Source organism: Medicago truncatula, chromosome 3, assembly GCF_003473485.1.
Source record: "Medicago truncatula cultivar Jemalong A17 chromosome 3, MtrunA17r5.0-ANR, whole genome shotgun sequence".
Classification (NCBI taxonomy): domain Eukaryota; kingdom Viridiplantae; phylum Streptophyta; class Magnoliopsida; order Fabales; family Fabaceae; genus Medicago; species Medicago truncatula.
This window is the reverse complement of record NC_053044.1, coordinates 44,041,354-44,068,881: the sequence shown is the minus strand read 5'-3', so window position 1 is coordinate 44,068,881 and position 27,528 is coordinate 44,041,354. Positions and strand designations below refer to the sequence as shown.

Below are 27,528 nucleotides of genomic sequence, written 5' to 3'. Positions count from 1 at the left end.
GATCAATCAAAAATCAAAACCCTAAATTAAAAACAAAAACAAAAAAAATCCTAAATGTGTCTCGACATCATCCATGGCAGCTTCCTTCAAAAAAAAAAAAAAAAAATTATCCATGGCAGCTTAACTTTCATCATTTCCTTCTTCTACTTCAATAAACTCATTTTTATATCTATCGATTTTGATGTGTTGTAAGATAGTAAAGTTGGATCATTATTTGAATGGAGATGAAGAACTTCTGATTTTGTATTCAGAAACTGAATCTCCATTTCTTTCCGTAAAACTTTCAAAAATGTGAGAAACTAAAGGAAAATGATTTTAGTTTGTTTCTGAGGGTAAAATGGACAATTAATGCAAAATGTAGGGGTGAAGGTATAATTAATAGGGTACAAGTTAAAACCTCCTCCACTCTAGTACATTTTCTTAGCTGTCATATACATTTCAAATGTATCAATTTTACCATACGCCTCTAATTTTCATGTCTATCCATGTGACTAACTTTGGATTCTGAAAAATAAACTGTTGTAACTTTTATTTTTGAAAGAAAACTATTGTAACTTGTGATTCAATAAATTATTTCTATCACATAAAAAAATTTGCAGCAAAATCTATTATTGATTTTCAATTTTAACTCTTAAAAATGTCTTCCAAACTTTGATAACGAAAAATTTAAAGGATCAAAGTTTAAAAAATTGTTTTTTGGTAACCGCATCAAGAAAGTTTTTAAAAACACCAAAAATAAAAGTCGATATATTTAAAGAATTATGTTATTTAAACAAGTTTTTATATAATAATAACTTATGAGATAATTGTTCTATATGTGAGTTAACCGAGACAATGTATGAGATTTGAAGTTTAAACTTCAACACCACAAAAGTCAATGTAATAATATGAAAAAAATGTTGTGACGTCATTTCTCATATTTAAATAGATTAAAATCATATTCCCACGATAATTATTATAGTCTATCGTGATAAAAAGTTGAATACCGACACCTATAAGATAGAAGTAAATTTTTATAAAAATATGGAGGTATATGAGAAAAAAAAACATTTGATGGCATGATTATTAGTTGCTGTAATTGTCAGAAAAAACAATTTGCAGACAAACCGCTGTTGTCACAAATGAAACTGAAGCTGCTAGCACAACACAATACAACTGTCTCTCATGCTTTACTTCATATTTCAGCTACTTCATATCAACATACACACTGTTCTTTTTTTCTTCCAAAAATCTCTTAACAACTTTCTCCTTCTAAATTATAAATCCATATTCCACAAAAACATCATTGTACTTCTGTCTGGTTGTAACAATAGAACTGAATCCAATTCATTCATTCTCAGATGTGCTCTACTGTGTTGGTTGGATGACATATGAAGGTGACCAAACTTTATGCTTTTTTTAACTTCATTCATCTCTGTTTTTTTACTCAAAGTTACTTACAAACTCAATGCATCTGACTTTCTGTTTTTTCATTTCAATTTCCATATGTTTTTTCCAATAAGGTATGTGCAATTATTGGATTTCCCACTACCCTTTAATATATATTCCTTCAATAGTTTGGTTGGACTATTTTGGCAAAGTTTCTAATCTTTTTCTTAATCAAACTTTACTTTTTTGACTAATAGTACAAGTTTGTTTTTTTTTAACAAAGAAAGAAACTTTTAAGGTATTAAACAAGATTACAAGTTCATAAAGTTTGATCCTTTTTTTGTTGTCAGCACCAAGTTAAATAGTTGCCAATTCTTCTCTTTCTCTGTTAATAGCTACCCCTTTTGTTTGTTTGAGTTTTGCTGAACCAAATTTGTTTGATCTATGCTTCTTCTCATTTCCTTCAAATTTTGAAGCTTATAAGCAAATTTGTTTGATCTATGATTCTTCTTAATGGATTTGGTAATGCTTTGTTTCACTGTCTAGGTGCATTTATCTTGTAATAGAAGTAACTAAGAATAAATGGCACTAGTGAAGAATTCCCGAGGAGGGGACGGGAGGAACTCATCAAATTACTGTTCAACGGTTCCAGTAGCTGTGTTTGTTGCATTTTGTTTAGTTGGTATATGGATTGCGATGTCATCCATTGTTCCACTTCAGGATTCAGTCATGGAGGTATCCGAGACGATTAATGAGGTGAAAAATATAGCTAATCAAACTGGTTCTAGGCAATATGAAGACAAGATAGGGGATACACCAAATGAATCAGCAATGAGAGATAACCTCACCCCGATATCTCAGAGCGAAAATCGTTCAGAATCTGCAGAAACAGAAAAACTTGATGGTCAAAATGATAATAACCAACTCAGAGGATCATCGGAAACTTTAGATGAAATTAAATCTGACAAGAGCTTAGACGATAGCAAATTAGGGACAGAAAATAGTGTCAGTGAAGTCTCACAACAAGATGAGGGTGAGACTAAGAAGGAGGAAATCAAGGAAAATCTGCAAACAAATACACAAGATAGTACTGGAGAGAGTAACATGGAAAGCCTTGAAAATTCAAAAGATGAAACTTTAATTGAAGCTGGAACCAAAAATGGAACCTGGTTAACTCAAGATTCTGAGTCACAGCATGACAAGGATTCACAGAAGTCTTCGATCTCTATTGATAGCAGCAAATACGACTGGAAACTTTGTAATACAACATCGGGATCAGAGTACATCCCTTGTCTTGACAATTTGAAAGCAATTAAAAAACTTCAAAGCATAAGTCACTATGAACATCGAGAGAGGCACTGTCCGGATGAAGTTTCCACTTGTCTTGTTTCACTTCCGGAGGGCTATAGAAGCCCAATTAGGTGGCCCAAAAGCAGGGAAATGGTATGGAAGCACAAACAGGATTACAAGCCAAATGCTACTTATTCTTGAAATTCAATAACTGACCCAAAATAAATAATGAAATTCAATATTTTGGTGCCTATTGCAGATATGGTACAACAATGCTCCTCACACAAAGCTTGTAGAATCTAAGGGTCATCAAAACTGGATTAAAGTTTCTGGTGAATACCTTAGTTTTCCTGGTGGTGGAACTCAATTTAAGCATGGTGCTCTTCATTACATCGAATTCATTGAGAAAGTAAGTCTTTTGCAGGTTGCTATGTTGCAATACTTCAATTTGTTTTTCTAATATGTTACTTTGCTTAGCCAGTTGATCATAATTTTTTTCAATCAAAATTGAAAAGATTAGAACAAGCTTCGTAGACATGGGAAAACAAAAGCCTCTTACATAGGTTCTGTGCACATAATATATCCAAGTTTTTTGAAGTTTTGTAATTGGGCTCTGGTTTAACAATGCAGTCTTTGCCTAATATTGCATGGGGGAAGAGAAGTCGTGTCATATTAGATGTTGGGTGTGGGGTAGCAAGCTTTGGTGGCTATCTGTTTGAAAAAGATGTTTTGACCATGTCATTTGCTCCTAAAGATGTGCATGAGGCACAAGTGCAATTTGCACTGGAACGTGGAATTCCTGCAACTTTAGGCGTCATGGGCACCAAAAGATTACCATTCCCCGGTTCTGTCTTTGATCTTATCCACTGTGCCCGTTGTAGAGTCCCTTGGCACATAGAAGGTTTGATCGACATCTTGATTAAATTTTCTTTTCCTCAAATATATATATTTTTTCCACTTATGTTTGTTTCTTCTAGTTATACTATATTGTTTGAATTATGCAGGTGGAAAGTTACTCTTAGAGCTTAATCGTGTCTTGCGACCTGGTGGTTACTTTGTGTGGTCTGCTACTCCAGTGTATCAAAAGGATCCAGAAAGTGTTGGCATTTGGAAAGGTAAAACCATTAAATCCAAATTATTTTCACTCTAAAGCCCTGTTTTATATATGCTATACACTGTTTTTATAAACTATCCTGGAGAACTTATGGAAGTAAGCTGAAAACAGCTTATGAATGCTGTTCCATAATCTCTGTCAAACCGTTTCACTAGATAGGCTCATATAGTCAGTCCAAATAGGCTCTAAGAGATGAACTGATGAACTGCTTTTTTTACAAAACCATTTTGTTGCAGACATGCGTACAATTACAAAGTCAATGTGCTGGGATCTGGTGGTTATTGCAAAAGACAGATTGGATGGAGTTGCAGCAGCAATATATAGAAAACCAACCGACAATAAATGCTACGAGAGAAGACTGAAAAATGAGCCACCAATGTGTAGCGAATCTGATGATCCCAATGCAGCCTGGTATATTTTTTTCTTTCTTTCTTGTATATATGAATTCACGAGTCTTGGTAGCACTTTATTTATTTGGAGATTATTTGCGGTTGCTCTAAATTTTTATTTTCCAACTTCCATATCTTCAGGAACATATCACTACAGGCTTGTATGCACAAAGTGCCATTAGGTGAATCAGAGCGTGGAACAATCTGGCCAGAGCAATGGCCACTGAGGTTGGAGAAACCACCTTACTGGTTAAACTCTCAGACCGGTGTTTATGGAAGAGATGCTCCAGTGGAATTCACCGCTGACACCAGGCATTGGAAAGTTGTTATTTCACATTCATATTTGAATGGAATGGGAATCAATTGGTCTTCGGTAAGAAATGTCATGGACATGAAATCTGTTTATGGAGGGTAAGCTATTCTTTCTACTTGTCTATATTCCTTGGTCTCTAATCAACCTTGTCAATTTTTATTAATATTGCATTCTGTGTGTTTTTAGATTTGCCGCGGCACTCAGATTGTTGAAATTGAATGTTTGGGTAATGAATGTGGTTCCAGTTGATTCTCCAGACACATTGCCTCTAATATACGAGCGTGGATTATTCGGTATTTATCATGATTGGTGCGAGTCGTTTAGTACCTATCCTAGATCTTATGATCTTCTCCATGCGGATTTTTTATTCTCAGCACTTAAAGAAAGGTATGTTATGTTCACTATCCTTAATTCATCATCCTTGCGATTTATTCGGCTGATTTTATTTTACTTTTAATTTTGGATTCAGGTGCAATATTGTGGCAGTGATTGCAGAAGTTGATAGAATGTTGAGACCAGAAGGATACTTGATAATAAGAGACAATGAGGAAATAATTGGTGAGATAGAGAACATGGCAAAATCTCTACATTGGGATATTCGGTCGAGTTATGCTAAAAACGGGGAAGGTTTACTTTGCCTTCAGAAGACATTCTGGCGACCAACAAAGGTTGAAACTGTTGTGTCGGCCTTTGCTTAATTTTTTATGCTTCAGCTTCACTTTTCACTCATTGTTTTGGCAGAATGGGTATTTTCTTATTCTTTACTTCTATGTTTGTATTATTGAAGAATGTCTTTTTTTTTTTTTTTTTTTTTTTTTTAACCTCCGGTTCCTAGGGGAATGTGGCCCTAGTAATCTGGAGTTCGGCCGAGAGGTAAGTAAAGCCGATTCGTCCTATGGGAGCTATTGAAGAATGTCATTTGTAGAACTCTGTAATGTAATATTTATTTATTATTTTAATGTAAATATATATGTGGTTTATCATTCTTTTGGCACCCTAAATGTTCATATTCCATATCAGAGAAGTCTTTATAAAAGTTTCTAATATAAGAGACCCTGTTTTAGCATTAATCTTCAGTATTCACCATATACTATTTGTTAAATAATATCAAACATTAGTATTGTGATCAAATATTTAACTAGAGTAGTACGTGGTATTTGAATATTAAATCACTCCAAGGGTTAATGTTATAATGGGTTTTCCTTTACTTAGGTAAGCTACTATTCCATAGATGAGATTTGAGACATATGAAGCAATTTTTAGGGAAACTAGTGATTTGTGAACCTGTTTGATAAGAGGCTCTCACAAACCTGCACTGAGAAGGAAAAAGGGTAACAGTGGAGGTGGAGGGGACAAATAAAATGTGACATTTAAAAATGAAAAGTAACTAGGAGATATGTCATAATTTTAAATTTTGATTATTTATCAGATTTAATAATAGTGTAACTAATAAACATACTAAGAAGTACGGAATAAAAAAGAAAACTATAAATCAAATTATTGAAAGAGTTATAGGTAAGTGGCTCTTAAATTTGAATCTGAGTATTGGCTTTAGTTTGTACACACCAACAGCAATGTAAAATAATTTTACCCATTAGTTCAATTGAATATCACCAGTTAGATATTTATTTAGATTTTTTGAAATATAATACTATGTTGTATTTAAATAGTTAAATTTGATTCATCGATATTAGTTTTTTTTTCCGTGGAGGTAACTACGAACATTACTTCGCCTCAATATGAGAGTTTAACCCCTTCTGCTAGACCCAACCCCGTAAAAAGAAGTGATCCAATAAACAGTGGCGGATCTCTTTGGTGGCTGGCAGGAGCCACAGTATCCCGCAAGATTAACTTATATAGTATAATAGATGTACTATATTAGTTAGATCTCGCTGCTGCAGTGATAAGGGGTGCCAGAAATTGCCTAGGGTTGCGGGTTCAACCCTCCACACTCTTCTTTTTACATATTTATTTCCTATTTTTAGATATTGTATTATTAATAGGAAATTCAATTAATTCATTGCTGATAAAAAGAAGTGATATATGAAATTCAATTTATTTCCTATTTTTAGATATTGTATTATTAATAGGAAATTCAATTAATTCATTGCTGATAAAAAGAAGTGATATATGAAATTCAATGATTAAATTAATTCATTTTACCTACTTCAAAAATTTATTTATTTAACCTACTATAGAAAATATTTCATTTTACATATAGAAACTAGTATTCTCACACGTTACTATATACTGCACAGTTTTCTGAGATGTGTTTATATATTGGAATATATGCTAACTGATTATGTTTGTCGCCATCATATAATTACTAATAGTATTTTTAATTACTTGCAAAATACGTTTATGTTTTTCCTGGGAAGGTTCCATTTTTCTTTCTTTCTGGATGTTGAGGAAGCTGAAGCAATGAAACAAAGAACATTACAGAGCTATGAAGCTAGCTAGTAGCCACTAATCAAACTTGAACCACCCTAACATACCACTTTCATTTTTAAATCCATTTTTCTACAATTTTAAATGTATATATATATATATCCCTTGAATGCTATAAACTATACACACTTCACTGACACCACTGGTTCAATTATCTTCCTATACTTAAATACACTGTTGTCGGAAAAAACAGCATATAAAGTGTCAAGTACACTTTTCCTTTTGTGGACACTTATTCTAACTACCTAACTTTTTTCATTAGCCACTGAAAATGAGCCCTCTCCTCATGTTTGCATGATTAATATTCAGGAAACAAATAATAACTCTTTAAGCATATTTGATAATCTTTTCCTAGCATGCACTCTAATGCATAAATATAGGAAATTTTTTCTTCAGAATGCTAATTATACAATTTAGAACAAAATCTGTCTGATAACAAATATATACCATTATTATGTACCTTAAATGTGTGTCATACTAGGAATATTTTTTTTTTTGTTGACAAATGGAATATTAATCTCTAGCTTACTGAATAAGGGATACTGTGATTATGAAAGACATTGATAATTAATTATCATTAGCATTCAAGTAATAAGGAGTCAAAGTGATTACTATTATTTTATTCAACAAAAAATTCTCACACATGCACACTCATATTCTATTAGTTTATTACATAATGAGAGCAACAACAAGGATTGCTTAACGGCTTATAATTATCAAATACCTCTTTGTCTGCCATTGACACATCTTTCCCCAACCAAACAAGTTGGCATTCTCCTTACATTACTGAACATGTCAGCTTCCTAAAGCTGCTGCTCCTTTTTAAGCCAATGTGCACTTCTTCTGAGTAGGAATAATCTTAACTCTTACTATTCATCATAATGTCTTGTTATTGGAGGAACCAGTTTTTGTTCTTCATTCTGCTTACTTCTGTTGTTGTATCACAAGGATCAAGATTTCCAAAGAATTTTTGGGAGCAGATGCTTCCAAAGAAGCTGCCAAGTCCTTCTTCTTCTCCCTCCAAAGGCACAAACTCCGTGTCTTCCACATCTTTCACAACCTGGAAAAAAGATAGTATTCCTTCATCAGATGGAAAAGTTTAATGTAAATCAAAATTCCTACATCTCTCTCTTAAGAGTAGTACAGTTATTGTAGAGTGATGATTTTGACGAAAGCATCGAAATTTTGTAAAGGAATCCCTTAGATGTGTCTGATATGCTGCTTAATACTTACAACTCAATCACACTCTTTTAGATTTATTGATCTGTGTTTGAAGATAGTTCCTTGTAAAGATAATTGAGTAATAATAACTCTATTGGATAAGATAAGTTTAGTGATGACAGTAATTTAGCATGAATAAATATTGCTGGCTTGACCAGGTTACTTGTAATTGTAAAATCCCTTGAGAAGTATTTCAATTCTAAGAAATCATCATTGTCATGTTTCCCTGAATGCACAATATTTTGGTTGTTCTGTGTATTATTCTTAGAATCATCAGTTTTCTTTTTCTTTTTCATTATTCTTAGTTCTAATACTTCTGTTCCAAAGTACATTAAAACTAGAGTTGTGATTTCATTTACCACTCAAGTCTAAGCCAATAATCTTTACCACTCAATAACATTGGAATTTAGTTTCGTTGTGGAGGATCTTGCTCTTTATTTTTTTCCACACTATCGACATTCCTTCGCTACCATTGAGAAAAAGAGAAGGGAAGGAAAGAAGGCATCTTGTTTGTTCGTACCCAATCGTGAATCAAATCGTCCAACAGCTGACGGGGCTAGGCTAACTAGCAGTGGTGTTGCGTCACAGGTATAAGCAGACGCGGGGGAGATGCAGGATTTTGCGCATCAAGCGGCGGAGTCTTAGAAGAAGTTTGCTATAGTTAGATGCTTATCTTTTGTTCGTGCCTTCATTTCTATCTGTGTTTAGGATAATAATCATAGCCATAAATATGTTTGTTATATGCATGCACAATTATTTTGCTCTTTTCTTATTTAATTTTATATTTTATTATGCCAGTTATTCAATCTAACTACTGACAAAATAAATTTGAACACATAGATTAAACTCAATTTACATGTGAACGATGTTGTTTCAAAATCTAACCGGTTTCTCGAGGTTCATATTCAGATCCGTATTACATATAAATCCTTACAAAAGTGACTTATTAGTAAAAGATGTACTTTAAAACGATCATAAATTACTACAAAGATTTAGTACCGTGTAACTCAGATGTCTTGTGCTTGTATTAGGTTCTTTTTTTCGACAATTAGAATTTTATTAATAGAATCCAACTCAACATCATAATGAGAAAATTATAGCCACCTTCTAGGATCCACCCTATCATATGCTAGAAAATTAGACTAAGAAAATACATCAAACAGAGTCTAAAATCAAAACAACTCCAAAAGGAGCACAACAGCTGGCCTAACACCCTAACCAAAACAAGAAAACCTGCCAAGCTACACCAGATAGACTAACATCTAATTCGAGTTTTACTATCAACTAATCATATTCCACCAATCAATGATATCCTAATCTGCTTTAAGCTACATGAGTTGGAAGAATGAATGCCACCTCTTCTGCCAACACAATATTCAACATTTAATGGATGACGTCTCATTTGAAGACTCACTTCCCAAAGGCTGCTCTTCAATAACTAATATTCCCTCTAGTTCCACTGCCACTTCTTTCATGGTCGGTCTTTCCTCACTGTTCATCTTTAAACACCTTTCTGCAATTATGGCAACTTCCTTTAGATGATCAACATCTTCCCAATCAATGCTGCTGTCCAGAATATGAAGCAACTGATCTTCTTTCATTGAAGAAACAAAATGCATTGCAAGGCTTCTTTCTACATCTGGCCTGCTAAAACATAGTGCTTTCTTTCCTGTCAATAGCTCTGCTAGAACAACCCCAAAGCTATAAACATCACTCTTCTCAGTTAACATGCTTGTCTGGAAGTATTCTGGGTCAAGATACCCCAATGTCCCCTGCACAAGAGTGTTTATCTGAGTGTGATCAAGAGGAACAATCTTTGAAGCTCCAAAATCAGAAACCTTTGCAATGAGATTGCCATCTAGGAGGATGTTTGTAGATTTTATATCTCTATGAATGATTGGAGTAGAAGCAGCAGAATGTAAGTATGCCAAGACTCCAGCAGTTTCTGTTGCTATTCTTAATCTTGTGTTCCATGTAAGCTTTATAGACTGGTTTTGATCATGAAGATGATCATAAACAGTACCATTGGAAATAAACTCATAAACAAGCAATGGAACTTCTGTTTCTAAACAGCAACCCAAAAGCTGTACCACATTTCTATGGTTGATTTGAGAAAGAATGATCACTTCATTGATGAACGGCTCAATCTGGTTTTGGTCACTGATTGTGGACTTTTTTATTGCGACAATTCTGTTATCTTGTAAAACTCCTTTGTAAACTGTTCCCTGACCACCTTGGCCTAGGATCCTGCTTTCATTGAAGTTGTTGGTTGCTTTATTTAGCTCCTCAATAGTGAAGACTTTAGGTGTTCCGGCTGATCCTCCATGCTTTGCTATTTGTTGTTGTAACAGTAAACCACCGTTTTGTTGAAAAAAATGTTCTTTAAGTTTAACAAGACTTCTTTTCTTCAATGCTAAATATGCATACATGCTTCCTACCAGTAGTGCTACGAGGCCTACGCAGACACCTGTACATAAAAAATGGAAACATAATCACTTTCTTGTTGTTGTGCTTTGTTGATGTTTCAAGTCAAATTCATGTATTCAAAGACATTAGTTAAGATCTCAAAATGTTACTGTTCTGATGGATTAATGTTGTTGATTTCCAATGAAATTCCTTTCAAGTTTCAACAATTTTCATTGTGATAGTAATCTTGTAGACATGATGATCATGTTATGAATGAATTGAAATAGAGAATAAAATTAGTTTTACTAACTCAATGCAATGATATCCAAGATATCATTCCTTGATTTGGTACTGGAGTTCGGACTGCATCCTGTTCCATTATTTTTCCCGTCTCCCTCATATCCTTCTGGGCATGAACAATGGTAGCTTCCGGGATGATTGATGCATCTCGCCTCCTCAACACAGTAATTGGATTCCATGCAATCATTAACATCTAAAGGATAATATGTCAGTTTCAATTTTTGTTTTCACAATGAATAGTAGAGTTTTCAAAGAATAATAGTTATCTTATTATGTAAATGTGTAAATAAAATCCTTTTTAGCCAGAAAAATTGAAATTTGCACCAAAATTCTAGAAATATGTTCATTAAAAGCATACTATGTCCCTCGAGAAGAATCATACAAATGTCTCAAAAAATATATAATACCTTGGCAACCATGAACGAGATAAGGATTTCCCCGATATCCATGAGAGCATCTACAAAGGTAACCAGATCTGTCAGTTGTTGCATCGTAACATGTACTTTTGTCGGCCTTACACGCATAAGTGGAAAGATCCTTCTGAGCTTGATGACAAGTTTGGTTCCCTACTGCCCAGTCCAACAACACAGGAAACTCCTTGTTATTCAACTTGAGGTCTGTGGAATTGAAGCTGTAGGCTCCATATTCAACCACAAAAGCATAACCACATGAACGGAAGTCATGTTCTACTATGTGATTATTCAATACACTTGCAGAATCATATGATACCCCTGTTGTCACATGACCGGTGGGCATTGAACTCTCACAAGAACAAGGTTCATGGACCGTGATATTATCATTCGTGTTGCACAAAGTCAAACATCCAGTGGTATAGTTGTGTCCATCAGAATCATATGTTGTGAGTAGTCCAACTGTGTAATAGCCAACTACTATCAATTTGTTTCGAGTCGGTGAGACCTGAAAATGCGTCACGATGATATCTTGAGATGTTTGGGCCAAGAGCATGACACTGTTTGCATAACAATGACTGGCTACTGGCCATGCGACACGCAATTCACCATTGAGTGAGATATTTAGGACCCTTTGGTTAGTGTTTGCCAAGAAAGGTTTGTATGTTGTGGATTTTGGTGTTGAAGATGTATTGTAGCAACTAATGATGAACTTACTGTCGAGGGAACAATCTTTTGTGATTCCAAATGGAAAGGGTATGGTGACAGAACCACATTTTGTTTGACAGTTTGGTAGTGACATAGGTTGACTTGCTACTTTTGTATAAAAAACAGCAAAAACTACCATCAGAAGCACCTGTTTTGACACAGCCATGGTTTTTTTTGTTTGTTAAATCTAAGGAGTCTGTCTAACAAATAACAATGCAGTTCACGTTTTGATACTGGTTGTGCTTTTATTTTGTGTTCATTACTAAAATGGAACTAATCATTCAATTCATAATCAATATATCTTTTTTTCGGAAGGTAATCAATTCATATTCAATATCAATCAAATATTAGAAGCAACATTTACCATTTTCAGTACTAATCATTACCCTTTCTCTTTGATTTACCTCCCTATAATTTCTTCAAACTAAAAAAAATAAAACATTTACACCAAAAAAATTGGAATTTAGAAATTTTTTTTGACTATGACTTTTTGGAATATATTATTGCCATAAAAGCATTTGGAGTTTGCATCATGAAATTTCTTTGTCATATCCTACATTCGTTTTTTGAGGGATATCCTACATTCGTAATAAAAAAAAGGTTAATAAGAACCTTAATTTGTGTTATGCATATCCGATAAATATTCAAATTTTAAGTAACCTTAACTATGTACACCTAATTAGAATAAATATATATCATGTACCTTGACTGTGTGTCATATATACCTGGAATATTAATCCAGGTATTAATCCAATAAATTTTAATATTAAGTGAGGCCTAAAATAAGTTTAAATATTTGGGGCCTTTTTTGTCTACATATGAGACTTTTTTGTTTATAAAACTCTTCTGAGTAATATTTTGTTTGAGTCTAAAACTAATAGCCATACATACCATTGGGTCGGCATTGAAGAATTCTCACAGATGCACACTCAGATTCGATTAGTTTATTAAGAACAATAACAAGGACTGCTTAGATGTGATGATTTTGAAGAGCATCCAAAGTTTTGTAAAGGAATCCCTTAGATGTGTCTAATATATGCCGCTTAATACTGAAACTCTTGTGCGAAAATTCTTGCCAAGTTAGGAGCTAACCATTTGGGACCTCTTGTGATGGTGCATGAGTTGCTGCCTTATTTGAATCTCTCTACATCGTTTTATCGGATGTAGTTTGTTTTCTTCTTTTATTTTTTCCACTTTTTAATTTTCTCTCATCTAAAATTGCTGTAATTTTTTCAATTTATAGGCAGAAGATTAATGTCTGTATCTCACGAGACAACACCAACTAATGTCTTATTAAATTTGATGTAGTACACAATAGAAACAAAAAACACTATTACTCCATTGTAACTACACTGTAATACTCTTCTTGGAAGAACATTTGTGATAACATCATCCCCAATCCAGCTTAGAAGATATATCCTTCACGACATCCCCTTACAAATGAAAGCCATTTGAATTATCAATATCTAGTCATGAGTATAGATAGATTTATTAATTACTATAATTTCACAGTCAATATCAGGTAATCATCTTCTACCAATCAATCACATGGAAATTTAGTTTAAGTTGAGTACGAATAATTAAAACCACTTCCGCCATCGCCATCTTCAACATTGATAACGGACGGTGTTGCATTGATCATGTTTTCATTCTCTTCAGTAACTAATATTCCCTCTAGTCCCATTGCCACTTCTTTCATGGTTGGTCTTTCCTCACTCTTCACCCTTAAACACCTTTCTGCAATTAGGGCAACTTCCTTTAGATGTTCAATATTTTTCTCATCTATATTTTTGTCTAGAATATGAAGTAATTGATCCTCTTTAATCCAAGACACAAAGTACATTGCAAGGTTTCTATCTACCTCTGGCCTGCCAAAAGATAATGCCTTTTCTCCTGTTAGTAGCTCTGCTAGGACAACTCCGAAGCTATAGACGTCACTCTTCTCTGTTAACTGGCTTGTGTGGAAGTACTCAGGGTCAAGATACCCGAGTGTCCCTTGCACTAGGGTGGTTATCTGAGTTTTATCAAGAGGAACGATCTTTGAAGCTCCAAAGTCAGCCACCTTTGCAGTGAGATTTTCATCTAGTAGTATATTTGTAGATTTGACATCTCTATGTATGATTGGTGTGGAAGCAGCAGAATGTAAGTATGCCAGGACTCCAGCAGTTTCTTTTGCTATTCTCAATCTTGTTTTCCATGTAAGCTTTCTAGATTCGTTTTGGTCATGAATATGCTCATAAACTGTACCATTGGGAATAAATTCATAAACAAGCAATGGAACTTCTGTTTCTAAACAACAACCTACAAGTTTTACCACATTCCTATGGTTGATTTGGGAAAGCACGGCCACTTCATTGATGAACGACTCAATCTGGTTTGGGTCACTGATTTTTGACTTCTTTATTGCTACAATACTTTTATCTTCTAAAACTCCTTTGTAAACTGTTCCCTGACCACCTTGGCCTAGGATTTTGCCTTCATTGAAGTTGCTGGTTGCCTCATTTAACTCCTCAATAGTGAAGATTTTAAGTGTTTTAGACGACCCTCCATGCTTCACTATTTGTTGTTCTAACAGTAAGCCACCGTTTTGCTTAAAAAACTCTTCTTTAAGTTTAATGATCTTTATTTTCTTCAAAGCCCAATAAGCATAAAAGCTTCCCACCAGTAGTCCTACGAGGCTTACACTAACACCTGGACATAAACAAATGGAAACATAATCATATTTTTTTGGACTCGATTACCTGCTGTTAAAATGTATGCAGTTACACTCCTTGATTTGAGATCAAACGGTTCAAATTACACCATAAGTAAATTAATACTAAAATATTCTCGACCATTTATTTGAGATCAGACGGTCGAGATCTGTGACTACATGTTGCATTACAACAAGGAATCTAACGTAATTTTATTTCTTCTTTGCCTAGCTTGTTGACGCTTCAAGTCAACTTCATGTTGTTTATGATGTTAGTCAAAAATTTTAAATGTCACTCTTCTGGTGTTGAAGGGTTGAATTCCTTGGCTATGAGTTTCAGGTCGGTAATTGAATTCCTTGGCACATCAACTTGTAACATGGATTAATAATATTGTTGATTTCAAATGAAATATGTTTCAAGTTTCAACCATTTTCATTGTTATAATAAAATTGGTTGACATTTGAATGAATAGAGAATAGAATGCGTTGTACTCACTCAATGCAGTGACCAATATGTACTCTTTCCTTGATTTGGTAATGGATTTTTGACTGCATCTTTTTCCGTCTCCTTCATATCCTTTTGGGCATAAACAATGGTAACTTCCAGGAAGATTGGTGCATGTCGCCCCCTTAAAACAGTCATTGGATTCCTTGCATTCATCAACATCTAAAGTGTATTTTGTCAGGTTCGGTCTTTGTTTTCATCAACAACGGTTTGGTCTTTGTTTTCAAAATGGACAATGGAACTTTTGAGGAATAACAGTTATTTTACTAGGTACAATATAAATAAAATCCTATTTAGCCAAACAACATTTAAAATTTGTACCAAAAATCTCGAAAAATTTAAATGATAAAAAAATATGGAAGTTTCCTTAATTTTGTACCAAACAACAAAATACAATGACCAAATTCATAGTAATTTTGACTTGGAGGATAGCAACCGGTTGGTAAGTAAATCAACTGTATATATTATAAATAACATAACGTATGGATCAGTGAATTAACTTTTTTTATATGTTCCTAGGATAAAATGTCACTTGAGAATAATAATATAAATGTCTAAAATTTACTTTTGGCCAATCAAGAGATAAGAAATATTATATTCATACCTTGGCAGCCATGGTTGAGGTAAGGATTACCCCAATATCCATCCCTGCATCTGCAGAGGTAACCAGATTTGTGAGTTGGTGCATCATAACATTTACTTTTGTCTGCCTTACATGCATAAGTGGAAAGATCCTTCCGAGCTTGCTGGCACGTTTGGTTCCCTACTGCCCAGTCCAACAACACAGGAAAGTTCCTCTTCTTTAGCTTTTGGAGGTCTGTGATTGCAAAGCGGTAGGCTCCATTTTCCACCAAAAACGTATAACCACATGGATTGAAGGGCTGTACTAATGCCTGATTATTGTTCAATCCGTGTTCAGAAATATAGGCAACTTCCGTAAACACACGACCTTTGGGTATTGAAATCTCACAACAACCTGGGCCGGAACAAGATTCATTGGCCACAATATCACTAAGCCTGTTGCACAAGGCCACACATGCAGTGGTGTATGTGTTTCCTTTAGAATCAATTGCTTCGAGTAGTCCCATTGTGTCACATCCAACTGCTATCAACTTGTTTTGAGTTGGCGAGACGTGAAAATGTGGCATCTTGATATCTGGTGTTGTAGGTTTGCTCTTTTTTGGATAGCAATGTCTGGCTACTGGCCATGCAACATGCAGTTCACCATTAAGTGATATATTTAAGACACGTTGATTAGTTTTTGACAAAAAAGCTACGTGTTTTGTTGAGTTTGATGCAGTAGATGATGTTTTGTTGCAATTGATGAGGAAAGCGTTGTCTAGGGAGCAATCTTTGGTGATTCCAAATGGGAAGGGGATTTTGATGGAACCACACTTTGCTGTACAGTTTGGTAGTGACATCGGTTGAGTTGCTGCTTTTGTATAAAAGACAGCGACAACCACCATGAGAAACAACTGTTTTGAGTACTCCACAGCCATGGCTTAACTTGCTAATTTTTCTGGTTCGTCGTTATATATATACAAATCCTAGGATTTTAATTAATTAGTACAATTGCAATGATATTTAAAAGAGAAAAGTCAAAATGAATGATTTTTGTTGTACAGATTGGAATGATGAAATTAAACATGGTTTTGTCTAATCTTTATTGTAAACTGAAAAAAGCTATTTGGTACCAAGAGATAGACACGATTATTGTGCTTTTAACACTGCATATGCAAAGTGGTCTGATTTTGGACATCAAAACATTGATCTTTTTCCAAAATTGTGAGTATATTGACTCTGATTTCTTGTATATCATCACTATCTAATTTTTTGTTAACAACATCTCCATTAAATCTATTACTAATAATGTGGGACATTTTACTATTCACACTTAAATTCTTAACGTGCAGTTAGTTTTATAGTACACTTGTATACATGCTCATTATTGGCTAGTTTTTAATAGGTTTAATTTCATACATGTGCCATTAAGCCACGTGAATTATGATTTGTATAAGCACATCATGATTTTTGTTTCCTTCATTAGTACATACATATAGCTGCTATAAATATTAGATGAAAAAGTGATGAAATATCTTGGAAGTACAACTTAATTGGTAAAAAAATTACAGAGACATTTGATATGTTGTAGTGGGGGTTCGAATCTACAATACTAATTTTTTTCTACATTTAGTGTGTATGACCAAAAAGAAAGAAAAAGATTGATCAAATAAATCCATGTCAAATGCAATACATGGTGTTGTTTTTACTTGCGACTGTTTTGGTTTTAGCTCAGTAATGGAAAGGGATTTCATATTTGCAGAAAGTTGGAGGCTTAATACCTTTACAAGATGAATTGATTACTCTGGAATATTTTACTCGACGAAGATTAGTCACTTATAAACAAAAGTAGAAACTTCTTACTGATAGTATGGTAAAAAAATATAATTCTAATTGTCTCTTTTGAAATGAAATGAAATGACATGTTGAGCAAACGTAGTGTTGTGGCTCAGTGCACAAGTCATTATAAAAAAGTAAACAATTTTCAACTAAGAACAAAGATGTTCCAACTTTCTATATTCAGGACAAAAAATTATTTTTACTATAAAAAAGTAAACAATTTTCAACTAAGAACAAAGATGTTCCAACTTTCTATATTCAGGGCAAAAAATTATTTTTACTGACGTAGACAAGCTGAAAGCACGAATCGAGGAAGAAGCGGCACACAAGAAAGGTTCAGTCGGAACGGTGCAGATTTTGCATCCGGTGTCCGTTTGACCCGAATTATACCATTTCGGAAAGCCTCAGACCTCATGAGTCTTTGCGATGATGTAGGGGTTATTTTAGTCATTCCAGGTAATCATAAGGCCCGAAACCGCCTTTTAATATTATAGCAATTTCTAGAACTTTCTTTTATTATTTCGTTTCGTTTTATTTCGGTCTAAGGGTTTGTTATTTTTTTTGCTATTTAAAACATTATGCAGCCTAAGAGGCACTTATTTTCATTCAATAAAATTAGGGTTAATTAAGTTTTTAGTCCCTATAAATATTCACAGTTTTGTTTTTAGTCCCTACAAAATAAAATCACACTTTTTAATCCCTGTGACATTTTCCTTAAGCATTTTAGGGACTAAAAATGCTGATGGGAAATTTTTATAGGAACTAAAAATGTTTATGAAAAATTTTATAAGGACTAAAAATGTTGATGAAAATTTTTATAGGGACTAAAAAGTGTGATTTTATTTTATAGGGACTAAAAACAAAATTCTGAATATTTATAGGGACTAAAAACTTAATTAACCGGCCCATAAAATTATTCGAGATTTTCTCTCAATTTTGGTGGATTCCGAAAACCCTTATTTGATAGGTTTGTCGCTTGCAACCCGTCTGTTTTTTTTTTGGTTTAGCGCTTACTAACCCTTGCTTCCGTTATGCGTCATTTACCAAAGTGAATAGCTTTTTGCTTATCAAAAGAAAAAAAAATAATACTTCGGTTAGAATTGTGGATATATTGTGTTTGAGGTTTAGTCCATCTCTGATATATGTTAATGGTTATAGTAAATATGCAAATTGAATTATATCTTTTGATATTCATTTTCATTTTTGCTATAAGTCTATTCCTCACTTTGACAAAATAGCACTTAGTTACCAATATTGATACATGTTTAGGCCTCAAATACTTGCATCTTGGCATTCAAAATACAACTGTTCAACCCTTTCAGTAGCTCTTTTAAAAAAAAAAAAACCTTTCAGTAGCTATTTTTTGTTTCTCTAAAATTAAAATGTAACTATAATATTGTAGTATATATAAAGGTATGTTTGTGACAGAGGTTCTGGTTCTAAGTATATTGTTGTGAATTCGGAACAAAATCACACCAATGAATAACAACAAAGATGTGTGGAGCAAAGGAAGTGGTAATCAATGGATAAAATGTCTCCAAGCAACAACAACAAAAACAGACCTAAATCTAAGTGTAGAGCAACACCACAAGCATAATCAAAGCAATAGAGATAAGCAATGAAAGAAAAGGAACAAACACACCAAGATTGTTGACCCAGTTCGGTCCAATATGACCTAATCTGTGGGAGAGAGAAGCTCTCCAATCGACTATGATGAAAGTGTTACAAAAGAGTTACAAGAAATTAGCTTACAAGCTTACACAAGAACAAAATCTAATTTCTACCCATTTTGTGTCACCCACTCTCACAATATGAATCCTAAGAGAAAACACAAAAGGAAGCTTTTTGATCCTTCCAATGGTGAAATCTCACTACCCAAGGTGTTTACAATGTTTCCCAACCCAAGAGATCCTCACTACAAAGACACTCAACCCTAAAGTTACCTCCTTTGTAATCCAAGTTTCTCTCTCTTCAAGCTCTCATTCAAAATCTGCACAAGAACACTTATATAGCGGTCTTCAGCTGTCAAAATCGTGTCACGTTTGTCCAAATCGTGACACGATTGGTGTGTACGATCCAAGGTACGACCAACCTTATCCTGAAAACGTGTCCAGCAAGTTGAAAATCGTGTCACGTTTTCCCAAAATCGTGACACGATTGAGCTCCCTGAAAAACCATGCTCGTTGCCTGGAAATTGTGACACGTTGATGAAATCATGTCACGATTTCTCCGTTCTTCCAAACCACAAATTTGAAGCCAATTAACAACATATATCATAAGTTTTTGCACAATATGTTTTAATAATAAACAAAACAAACACAATTTAGAAACAAATCCTGGTTGTTTCCAATGAAAAACATATGTTGAGAGCACTCAACCCGTAAATGAAGTTAAGTTATCTCAAAAAATCAAGCCTAGTAAAACCAAAAACACTATGAGAAAATATAATTTAGCTTGTAATATGGTCCGCACAACACGCGGGTCTAATTCAAGTTATATATAAATGGAAAAACACTATGTTGCTTCTCCAATCCTACTCTTCAATAACTAATATTCCTTCCAGTTCCATTGCCACTTCTTTCATGGATGGTCTTTCCTCACTGTTCACCCTTAAACACCTTTCTGCAATTAGGGCAACTTCCTTTAGATGCTCAACATTTCCCGCATCGATGTTGCTGTCCAGAATATGAACTAACCGATCTTCTTTCATTGAAGAAACAAAGTACATCGCAAGGCTTCTTTCTACCACTGGTCTGCTATAACATAGTGCTTTCTTTCCTGTCAGTAGCTCTGCTAGGACAACCCCAAAGCTGTAGACATCACTCTTCTCCGTTAACACGCTAGTTTGCAAGTATTCTGGGTCGAGATACCCCAATGTCCCTTGCACTAGAGTGGTTATCAGACTGTGATCAAGAGGAACAATCTTTGATGCTCCAAAATCAGAAACCTTTGCAATGAGATTGACATCGAGGAGGATGTTTGTAGATTTTATATCTCTATGAATGATTGGAGTAGAAGCAGCAGAATGTAAGTATGCCAGGACTCCAGCAGTTTCTTTTGCTATTCTTAACCTTGTTTTCCATGTCAGCTTTATAGATTGGTTTTGATCATGAAGATGATCGTAAACAGTTCCATTGGGAATGAATTCATAAACAAGCAATGGAACTTCTGTCTCTAAACAACAACCCAAAATTCTTACCACATTTCTATGGTTGATTTGAGAAAGAACGACCACTTCATTGATGAATGGCTCAATCTGGTTTTGGTCATTGATTTTGGACTTTTTTATTGCTACAATACTTTTATCTTGTAAAACTCCTTTGTAAACTGTTCCCTGAGAACCTTTGCCTAGAATCTTTCCTTCATCAAAATTGTTAGTTGCTTCATTTAGCTCCTCAATAGTGAACACTCTGGGTGTTTCGGTTGACCTTTCATGCCTTCCTATCTTTTGTTGCAACAGTAAGCCACCATTTTGTTGAAAAAATTGTTCTTTAAGTTTATCAAGCTTTCTTTGTTTCAATGCCAAATAAGCATAATTGCTTCCAACCAGTAGTGCTACGAGGCCTACGCAGACACCTAGACATAAAAAATGGAAACATAATCACTTTCATGCTGCTCTAATTTGTTGATGTATTGAAAGACATTAGTCAAAATACTACTATTCTGCCAATGAAATGCCTTTCAAGTGTCAACATTTTTCCTTGTGGAAGTTAACTTGTTGACATGATCATCTTATGAATGAAATGAAATAGAGAATAGGATTAGTTGTACTCACTCAATGCAATGATATAGATGATATCTTTCCTTGATTTTGGATTGCATTTTGTGCCATTCATCTTTCCGTCTCCCTCATGTCCTTTCGGGCATAAACAATGGTAGCTTCCAGGAAGATTGTCGCATGTTGCCTCTTGAACACAGTCATTAGACTCCGTGCATTCATTAATATCTAAAGAATAATTTGTCAGTTTTTTTTAACAACCAAAAAATTGCATTGACTCAAATCCGAGCTCATGACATACCCGAATTTGAGACATAAAGAAAACCAGCCTGCAAAACTTAATGCAAAAGGCAAATCAAAGGACATTAACCCCACCCCACACTTCATTAAAACAGAAACATCACATGACCCAAAAACAACAAACCAAGGAGCTCTAAAAATACAAAAAACAGCAGGTTCTAGTGACCAAAAAACTCAGCAACAAACCATCTTGTAAGCACCAGAACAAAACAGAAAATTACTAGCTCTAACATTAAATAAGATGCAACACAATGCCTCAAACAAAGGACCAAAAATCTGCCCTGCCCGCCAACACCACGATGCATCAGGCCTAGAAAAACTGCAGTCAAGCAACTTCCCTCAGTAAATTTGTTAAATCAATTTTGGCCATTAACAAATGTAACAGAATTGTAGCATACCTAAATCTAAATACTATACCGTATCTGCTTGTAACATATTTTGAGACACTTATCTTATCTTATGTAAAATGATGAAAAAATCCAATTTAGCCGGGAAATAGAAAAAAAAGAACAAAAAAAAATGTCCCTTAAAGAAGAATTGTACAAATATGTCAAAATTATGATCGAGAGAAGAGATAAAAAAATACATGATACCTTCGCAACCATGAATGAGGTAAGGATTTCCCCTATATCCATCAAAGCATTTGCAAAGGTAACCAGATTTGATGGTTTCTGCATCGTAACATATACTTCTGTCTGCCTTACAAGCATACTTACTTGAAAGATCCTTCTGAGCTTGCTGACAGGTTTGGTTTCCTACTGCCCAGTCCAACAACACAGGAAAGTTCTTCTTCTTTAGCTTGGGGAGGTCTGTGGTTGCGAAAATGTAGTCTCCATTTTCAACAATAAAAACATAACCACACGGATTGAAGTCATATACTGCTGAGTGACTCGACGAGCTAAGAGGAAAATAGAATACTTCCGTTAACACACGACCTTGGGGTACCGAAATCTGGCAACAACCAGGACCAGAACAAGACTCATTGGCAACGAGATCAGCGTGCCTGTTGCACCAAGCCAAACATCCAGAGGTGTAGTTGTTTCCTTCAGAATCAATTACTCCGAGTATTCCAGATGTATCACAGCCAACTGCTACCAACTTGTTTCGAGTGGGAGAGAGGTGAAAATGTGTCATGTTGATAAACTGAATTGTTTGTTCCGTTCGTATGCTATTTTTTGAATAGCAATCCTTGGCTACTGGCCATGCAACGTGTAGTTCACCGTTAAGTGTGATATTTAAGACCGTTTGGTTAGTGTTTGGTAAGAAAGGTACGAGTTTTTTTGAGTTTGATGTTTTGTTGCAATTGATAAGGAATGTGCTGTCGAGAAAACAACCCTCGGTGAATCCAAATGGAAAAGGGATGGTTACGGAACCACACATTTCTGGACAGTTTGGTAGTGACATAGGTTGAGTTGCTACTTTTGTATAAAGCACAACAAGAAGCAACATCAGAAGAATCTGTTTTGAGTGCACAGCCATGGTTACTTTTGTCTGCCTTACAACCACTTTCTTTGATCTAACAATGAAGTTCACGCGCAGGTTCATGCTTTTATGTTGGTGAATTACTAAAATGGAAGTAACCAATCAATCCATAATCAATATATCTTGTTTTGGAAGGAAATTAATTCATAATCAATATGAATCAATATTAATAGTAACATTTACCATTTTCGAATGCAATCATAACCCTTTCTCTTTGATTTGATTCCTATAATTTCTCACAAACTAAAAAATAAATAAAAATTTACATCAACAACAAAATCAGCATATATAATTTTTTTGGTTATGACTTTTAGAATATTGTCTCGCTAGACTTAGCAATTTCCATATATTTATTCTAAAGTATACACAGCTATGGTTAGTTTTTTATTTTTTATTTTTTTACAATAAGCTAAGGTTAGTTAAAATTAGAATATTTGCGGATGTGACAAGTAATTTGTTGATATACAAACTCCAAATACTTTGATGGCAATAATATGGAAATTACTAGAAGAGTTAATGCCACTTCCACCAACACTGTCTTCAACATTGAGAGCAGATGGCGCGCTTCTTTGAGCAGATGGCATTTCCCCTCTCTTCAACCTTATACACCTTTCTGCAATGTAAGCAGCTTCCTTTATTTGCTATACATTTGCCTCATCTATTATATGTCTCTCCACAATATGAAGTAACCGTCTGTCTTTCATCGAGTAAACAAAGTACACTCTAAGGTTTCTGTGTCATCCTCTTGCCTATCAAAAGAGAATGCATTCTGTCCCTTTCGCCAAAGTTGTTATTTGACTTCATTCAAGAGGAACAATCCTAGAAGCTCTAAAATCCCAAAACTTTGCAGTGAGATTGTGATCAAGTACATTTGAAGTTTTCACATCTCTATGTATGATTGGTGTTGAAGGCTGAAATGTTGTGTAAGTTTTGAGGTTTCTTTTCTTCAATGCAAATATGCATAAAAGCTTCCATTTAGTAGTGTTATGACACTTACACTCACAGTTAAATGTGATTTATTCCATGGAAAACAATTAATATACTCATTCAAAGAAATTATGAGGGTGATATGATCTGTTTTGGTTTTATGACTGCATCATCTCCGCCATATCCTTCTGGACATGTGCAATAGTAGCACCCAGGAAGGTAAATGCATGCTGCCTCATCAACACAGTTGTTGGATTCTTTGCATTCATCAATATCCAAAAATAAATATCTGTCAGTTCTTTTTCAAGAAGAACGATTGGTACTTTTGTATTTGATTTGTTAACATAACTAGATTTGTAAAAGTCAGAAGATGCAGGTATAGAGCCAGAGAACTTAAAATCTATATAGAAACGCATAAAATCGAAATAAAAAATAAAACCAATTGGTCTCTGGCTTGTATTACAAGTTAGCTAGAGAACTTAAAATCTATACAGAACGGGAGAAAAATCAAAATAAAAAATAACAGAAGTTGTCTCCTTAGCTAATTTAGCTATTATTATATCTATTAATTCTGCCTCCCGAATTGTGGTGATGACACATCAGCTCTCCATACGCCCTTTAATATAATTATTGCCACGTCGTAAATATTTTGATAGTTAGTGACACCTCTAAGAGACTACTCTCCCATTCTCCTGTGCATTTTTGCATCACTATATTCACTTTCTTCTACTACAAAAAAAATATTTTTTTGACATTCAGTTACAAAATGTTTAAAACCGCCTTTTTCATGAATTTCTTAAATTTAATTGATCGATTCCTCTATCATGGAGGCTTATAAACCATAATATGTTAAGATGAGAAAGCCTAACAAACTAAGGTTACCATATCATTGTGATAGCATCTTATATTTTGAAGCTCTCTTCAAAATTGTGGACCAAACCAAATTTTTTTCCAATCCACCACCTCTCACACCTGGAAAAATTCTTCCGCTCATGCTACTGAACTCTTCTTATAACTATGGAACAATGTTAGTTACCGTCTTGGCAAATGGCAGACTGTTGCGGCTATCAAACAAAAACAACATGTATGAGTAGAGGTTCGATCTATGCAAAAACAATCCTTAAGGTGGACGCGATTCACATCAGAAACAGAGTTTCCCGCCTTACTAACAACAAATGTGGCGGTTTAAGTACAACAACGCTTATAACTATTCTATTATTATGGTCTATATCTATCTTCATCTTGCTGTTGTATTTGTAGAAAGCTTTATAATGTGAGTTTTTAGACAATAGCACATTACCATGTTACTAAAACAAATTTTGATCCTATGACTCATTATCACTTTCATTATATGTTGTTAAGTTTCTTATAATTATTCAAAAAATTCAACATCATTCCCTATATCTTTTTCCAAACTTTACTCTAACAATATCTTTAAAGTTTATGCATGAATTTGCCTCATGCTAATATATCAAATTTTTCCAAACAACGTAAGTTAGCATCCGTCTCTAGTCCACAATGACATTCTGCATCCGCGCGTAGCGCGGACCACAATCTAGTCTAGTGTATTAAAGTTCCTAATAACTCCACACAATTGATTATCCGTGTTATGGCTAAACCAAAAAGTTACAGAATTAATTCACTGAGTAATTAATAAATGGGTCTTATGGTGATATAATAATCTGTTTATGAAACTAATATCGAACAATCACCCAAAAAACAACTAACTATCAATTAATTGATTTGATCACAATCAACTGATTTTTTTCTCTCCCCTAAACAAAGTGATTTTTTGGCAAATAATCAAATGATTTGAGAGTTTTTCTACTTGCACCCTAGTTAATCATGGTTGCACCCCAAAATGACAAGATTACCCTTTCATAAAATTTGATTTTCAAAAAGCATATTCCTTCTTTCTTGGTTACACCCCAAAACCTCTCTTCCAAAACCATAATTCTCCAATCGATCGATTGTGTTCTGCGAAGATTTTCAAAACCATACTTTCTCACGTCCATTCATGATTTTAAAGAAAATTCGAAGCAAATCAAGTTAGCAAGTGTTGTTCTTCAATCGATTGTGTTTTTCTTCTTATGGGTTCTCAGTTCTGCGATTTTGTGTTTTCCTTGTTCTATAAACTCAGTTTAAGTAGGTTCATGTAAACTCAGTTTAAGTAAGTTCATGTAAACTCAATTTAAGTAGGTTCATGTAAACTCAGTTTAAGTAGGTTCATGTAAACTTAATTTAAGTAGGTTCATGTAAACTCAGTTTAAGTAGGTTTATGTAAACAACTGAATTTAAGTTAACCTTACCAATGTAAATTAAAACCGTAATCGTACAGTGCATCAGTGCAGTTGAAGGAAAAAAAATTGAAACTTGCAAATAGAAGAAGAAATTCACTTACTTATATCCAATTGAGTATGGATGAAGAATATTTTGATTCACTCTTTAATTTTCATGGAGATTGATATTGAACATCAAATTGTTTGATCGTGATCGCTTGTGGGGTGAAAGAGGGTGAAACTCAGTGACAATGAATAAAATTAGGGTTTTAAGAAAATTTATATAAAAGACAATTTTGGTATTATAAAAAACTTTTAAGAAAATTTGGGTGTAACCAGAAAAACATGGGGTGTAAATAAAAAAACTCATGATTTGATCACCATCAATTTTTTTGAGGTTAATAATTCATATCAATTATCAATTAATTGATTTGATCACAATCAATGCTAACTGCAAATAATTCATATAAATGTCAGATCCTCTATTAAAGGAAATAGTGTATAATATCAACCCGATTTAAAAGTGAACTTTATTGTTTTAATAAATTTAATAAAATATTATATTTATTTCTCTGTTTTTTTTTTAATATAAGTTATTCTTTTACAAAAAAAAAGGTAAGGGTATCCATCCATCTTTAAAACATTTTTTTAGAGGTCTAAGATTTAGATACACCATGAAAGGAACTTATGAGTTTAGTTACCAAAACTCTGAAAAATTCTTGCCTATATAAAAAAGGAGTTAATAAGAAAATAATATATATCATCAAAAGTTTTAGTGGAAAATAATATATTAAAGCCATATTTTGTCAAAAAATAATAATATTAAAGCCATATAACTGGTCTAGTGGGGAGATATTTGAGTAGTATGTATGAGCTCATAGATTCAAACTTCATTGACTCCTTACTACATCAAAAATATATATTAAATTCTATCTAAGTATAGGTATGGTGGAATTGACTTGTGACCTTAGGTGCTTCTTTCAAGTTAGATTCTTCTCAATGTTAATTGCAATGGATTAGTGGGTTTTAGAAAATATATTGAGTTTTTTTTTTTAAATATAGATACTAAATATATTTGTTAAAACATGTGTATTTGTTTTAAGTTATATTTGTAGATTCCTGAGAATAAAATCATAAAAATGCATATGTCTATGTTTTCTACAAGTTTATTAAATTTTATTTTCGGATATAAAATATAGAAAAGTTTTTCCAAAGAAAATGGTGGGAATAAAGTTCCCATGGAGATGGGAATAAAATT

At 33.9% G+C, this 27,528-nt stretch overlaps 3 protein-coding genes across 3 annotated transcripts; 1 reads left to right on the top strand and 2 right to left on the bottom strand.

Annotated features, from left to right (window-relative positions):
* Nucleotides 1-1,055: 1,055 nt before the first annotated feature.
* Nucleotides 1,056-5,468, top strand: LOC25489731 (probable methyltransferase PMT24). Its single transcript, XM_013605886.3, has 9 exons — nucleotides 1,056-1,376; nucleotides 1,915-2,811; nucleotides 2,918-3,067; nucleotides 3,289-3,559; nucleotides 3,663-3,773; nucleotides 4,009-4,183; nucleotides 4,303-4,572; nucleotides 4,661-4,861; nucleotides 4,944-5,468. Exons 2-9 carry the CDS (start codon nucleotides 1,951-1,953, stop codon nucleotides 5,170-5,172), a joined length of 2,268 nt encoding a protein of 755 aa, XP_013461340.2. The 5' UTR covers nucleotides 1,056-1,376; nucleotides 1,915-1,950; the 3' UTR covers nucleotides 5,173-5,468.
* A 4,051-nt stretch (nucleotides 5,469-9,519) lies between these two features.
* LOC25489730 (uncharacterized) lies at nucleotides 9,520-16,663 on the bottom strand. The gene is made up of 6 exons (XM_039832087.1): nucleotides 15,769-16,663; nucleotides 15,152-15,326; nucleotides 13,555-14,651; nucleotides 11,257-12,072; nucleotides 10,865-11,042; nucleotides 9,520-10,612 (listed from the first exon to the last, which is right to left on the bottom strand). The coding sequence occupies exons 1-6, from the start codon at nucleotides 16,661-16,663 to the stop codon at nucleotides 9,520-9,522; spliced, it is 4,254 nt and encodes a 1,417-aa protein (XP_039688021.1).
* A 3,434-nt stretch (nucleotides 16,664-20,097) lies between these two features.
* LOC25489728 (wall-associated receptor kinase 3) lies at nucleotides 20,098-22,716 on the bottom strand. The gene is made up of 3 exons (XM_013605883.2): nucleotides 22,176-22,716; nucleotides 21,340-21,510; nucleotides 20,098-21,140 (listed from the first exon to the last, which is right to left on the bottom strand). Exons 1-3 carry the CDS (start codon nucleotides 22,714-22,716, stop codon nucleotides 20,098-20,100), a joined length of 1,755 nt encoding a protein of 584 aa, XP_013461337.2.
* Nucleotides 22,717-27,528: the final 4,812 nt, after the last annotated feature.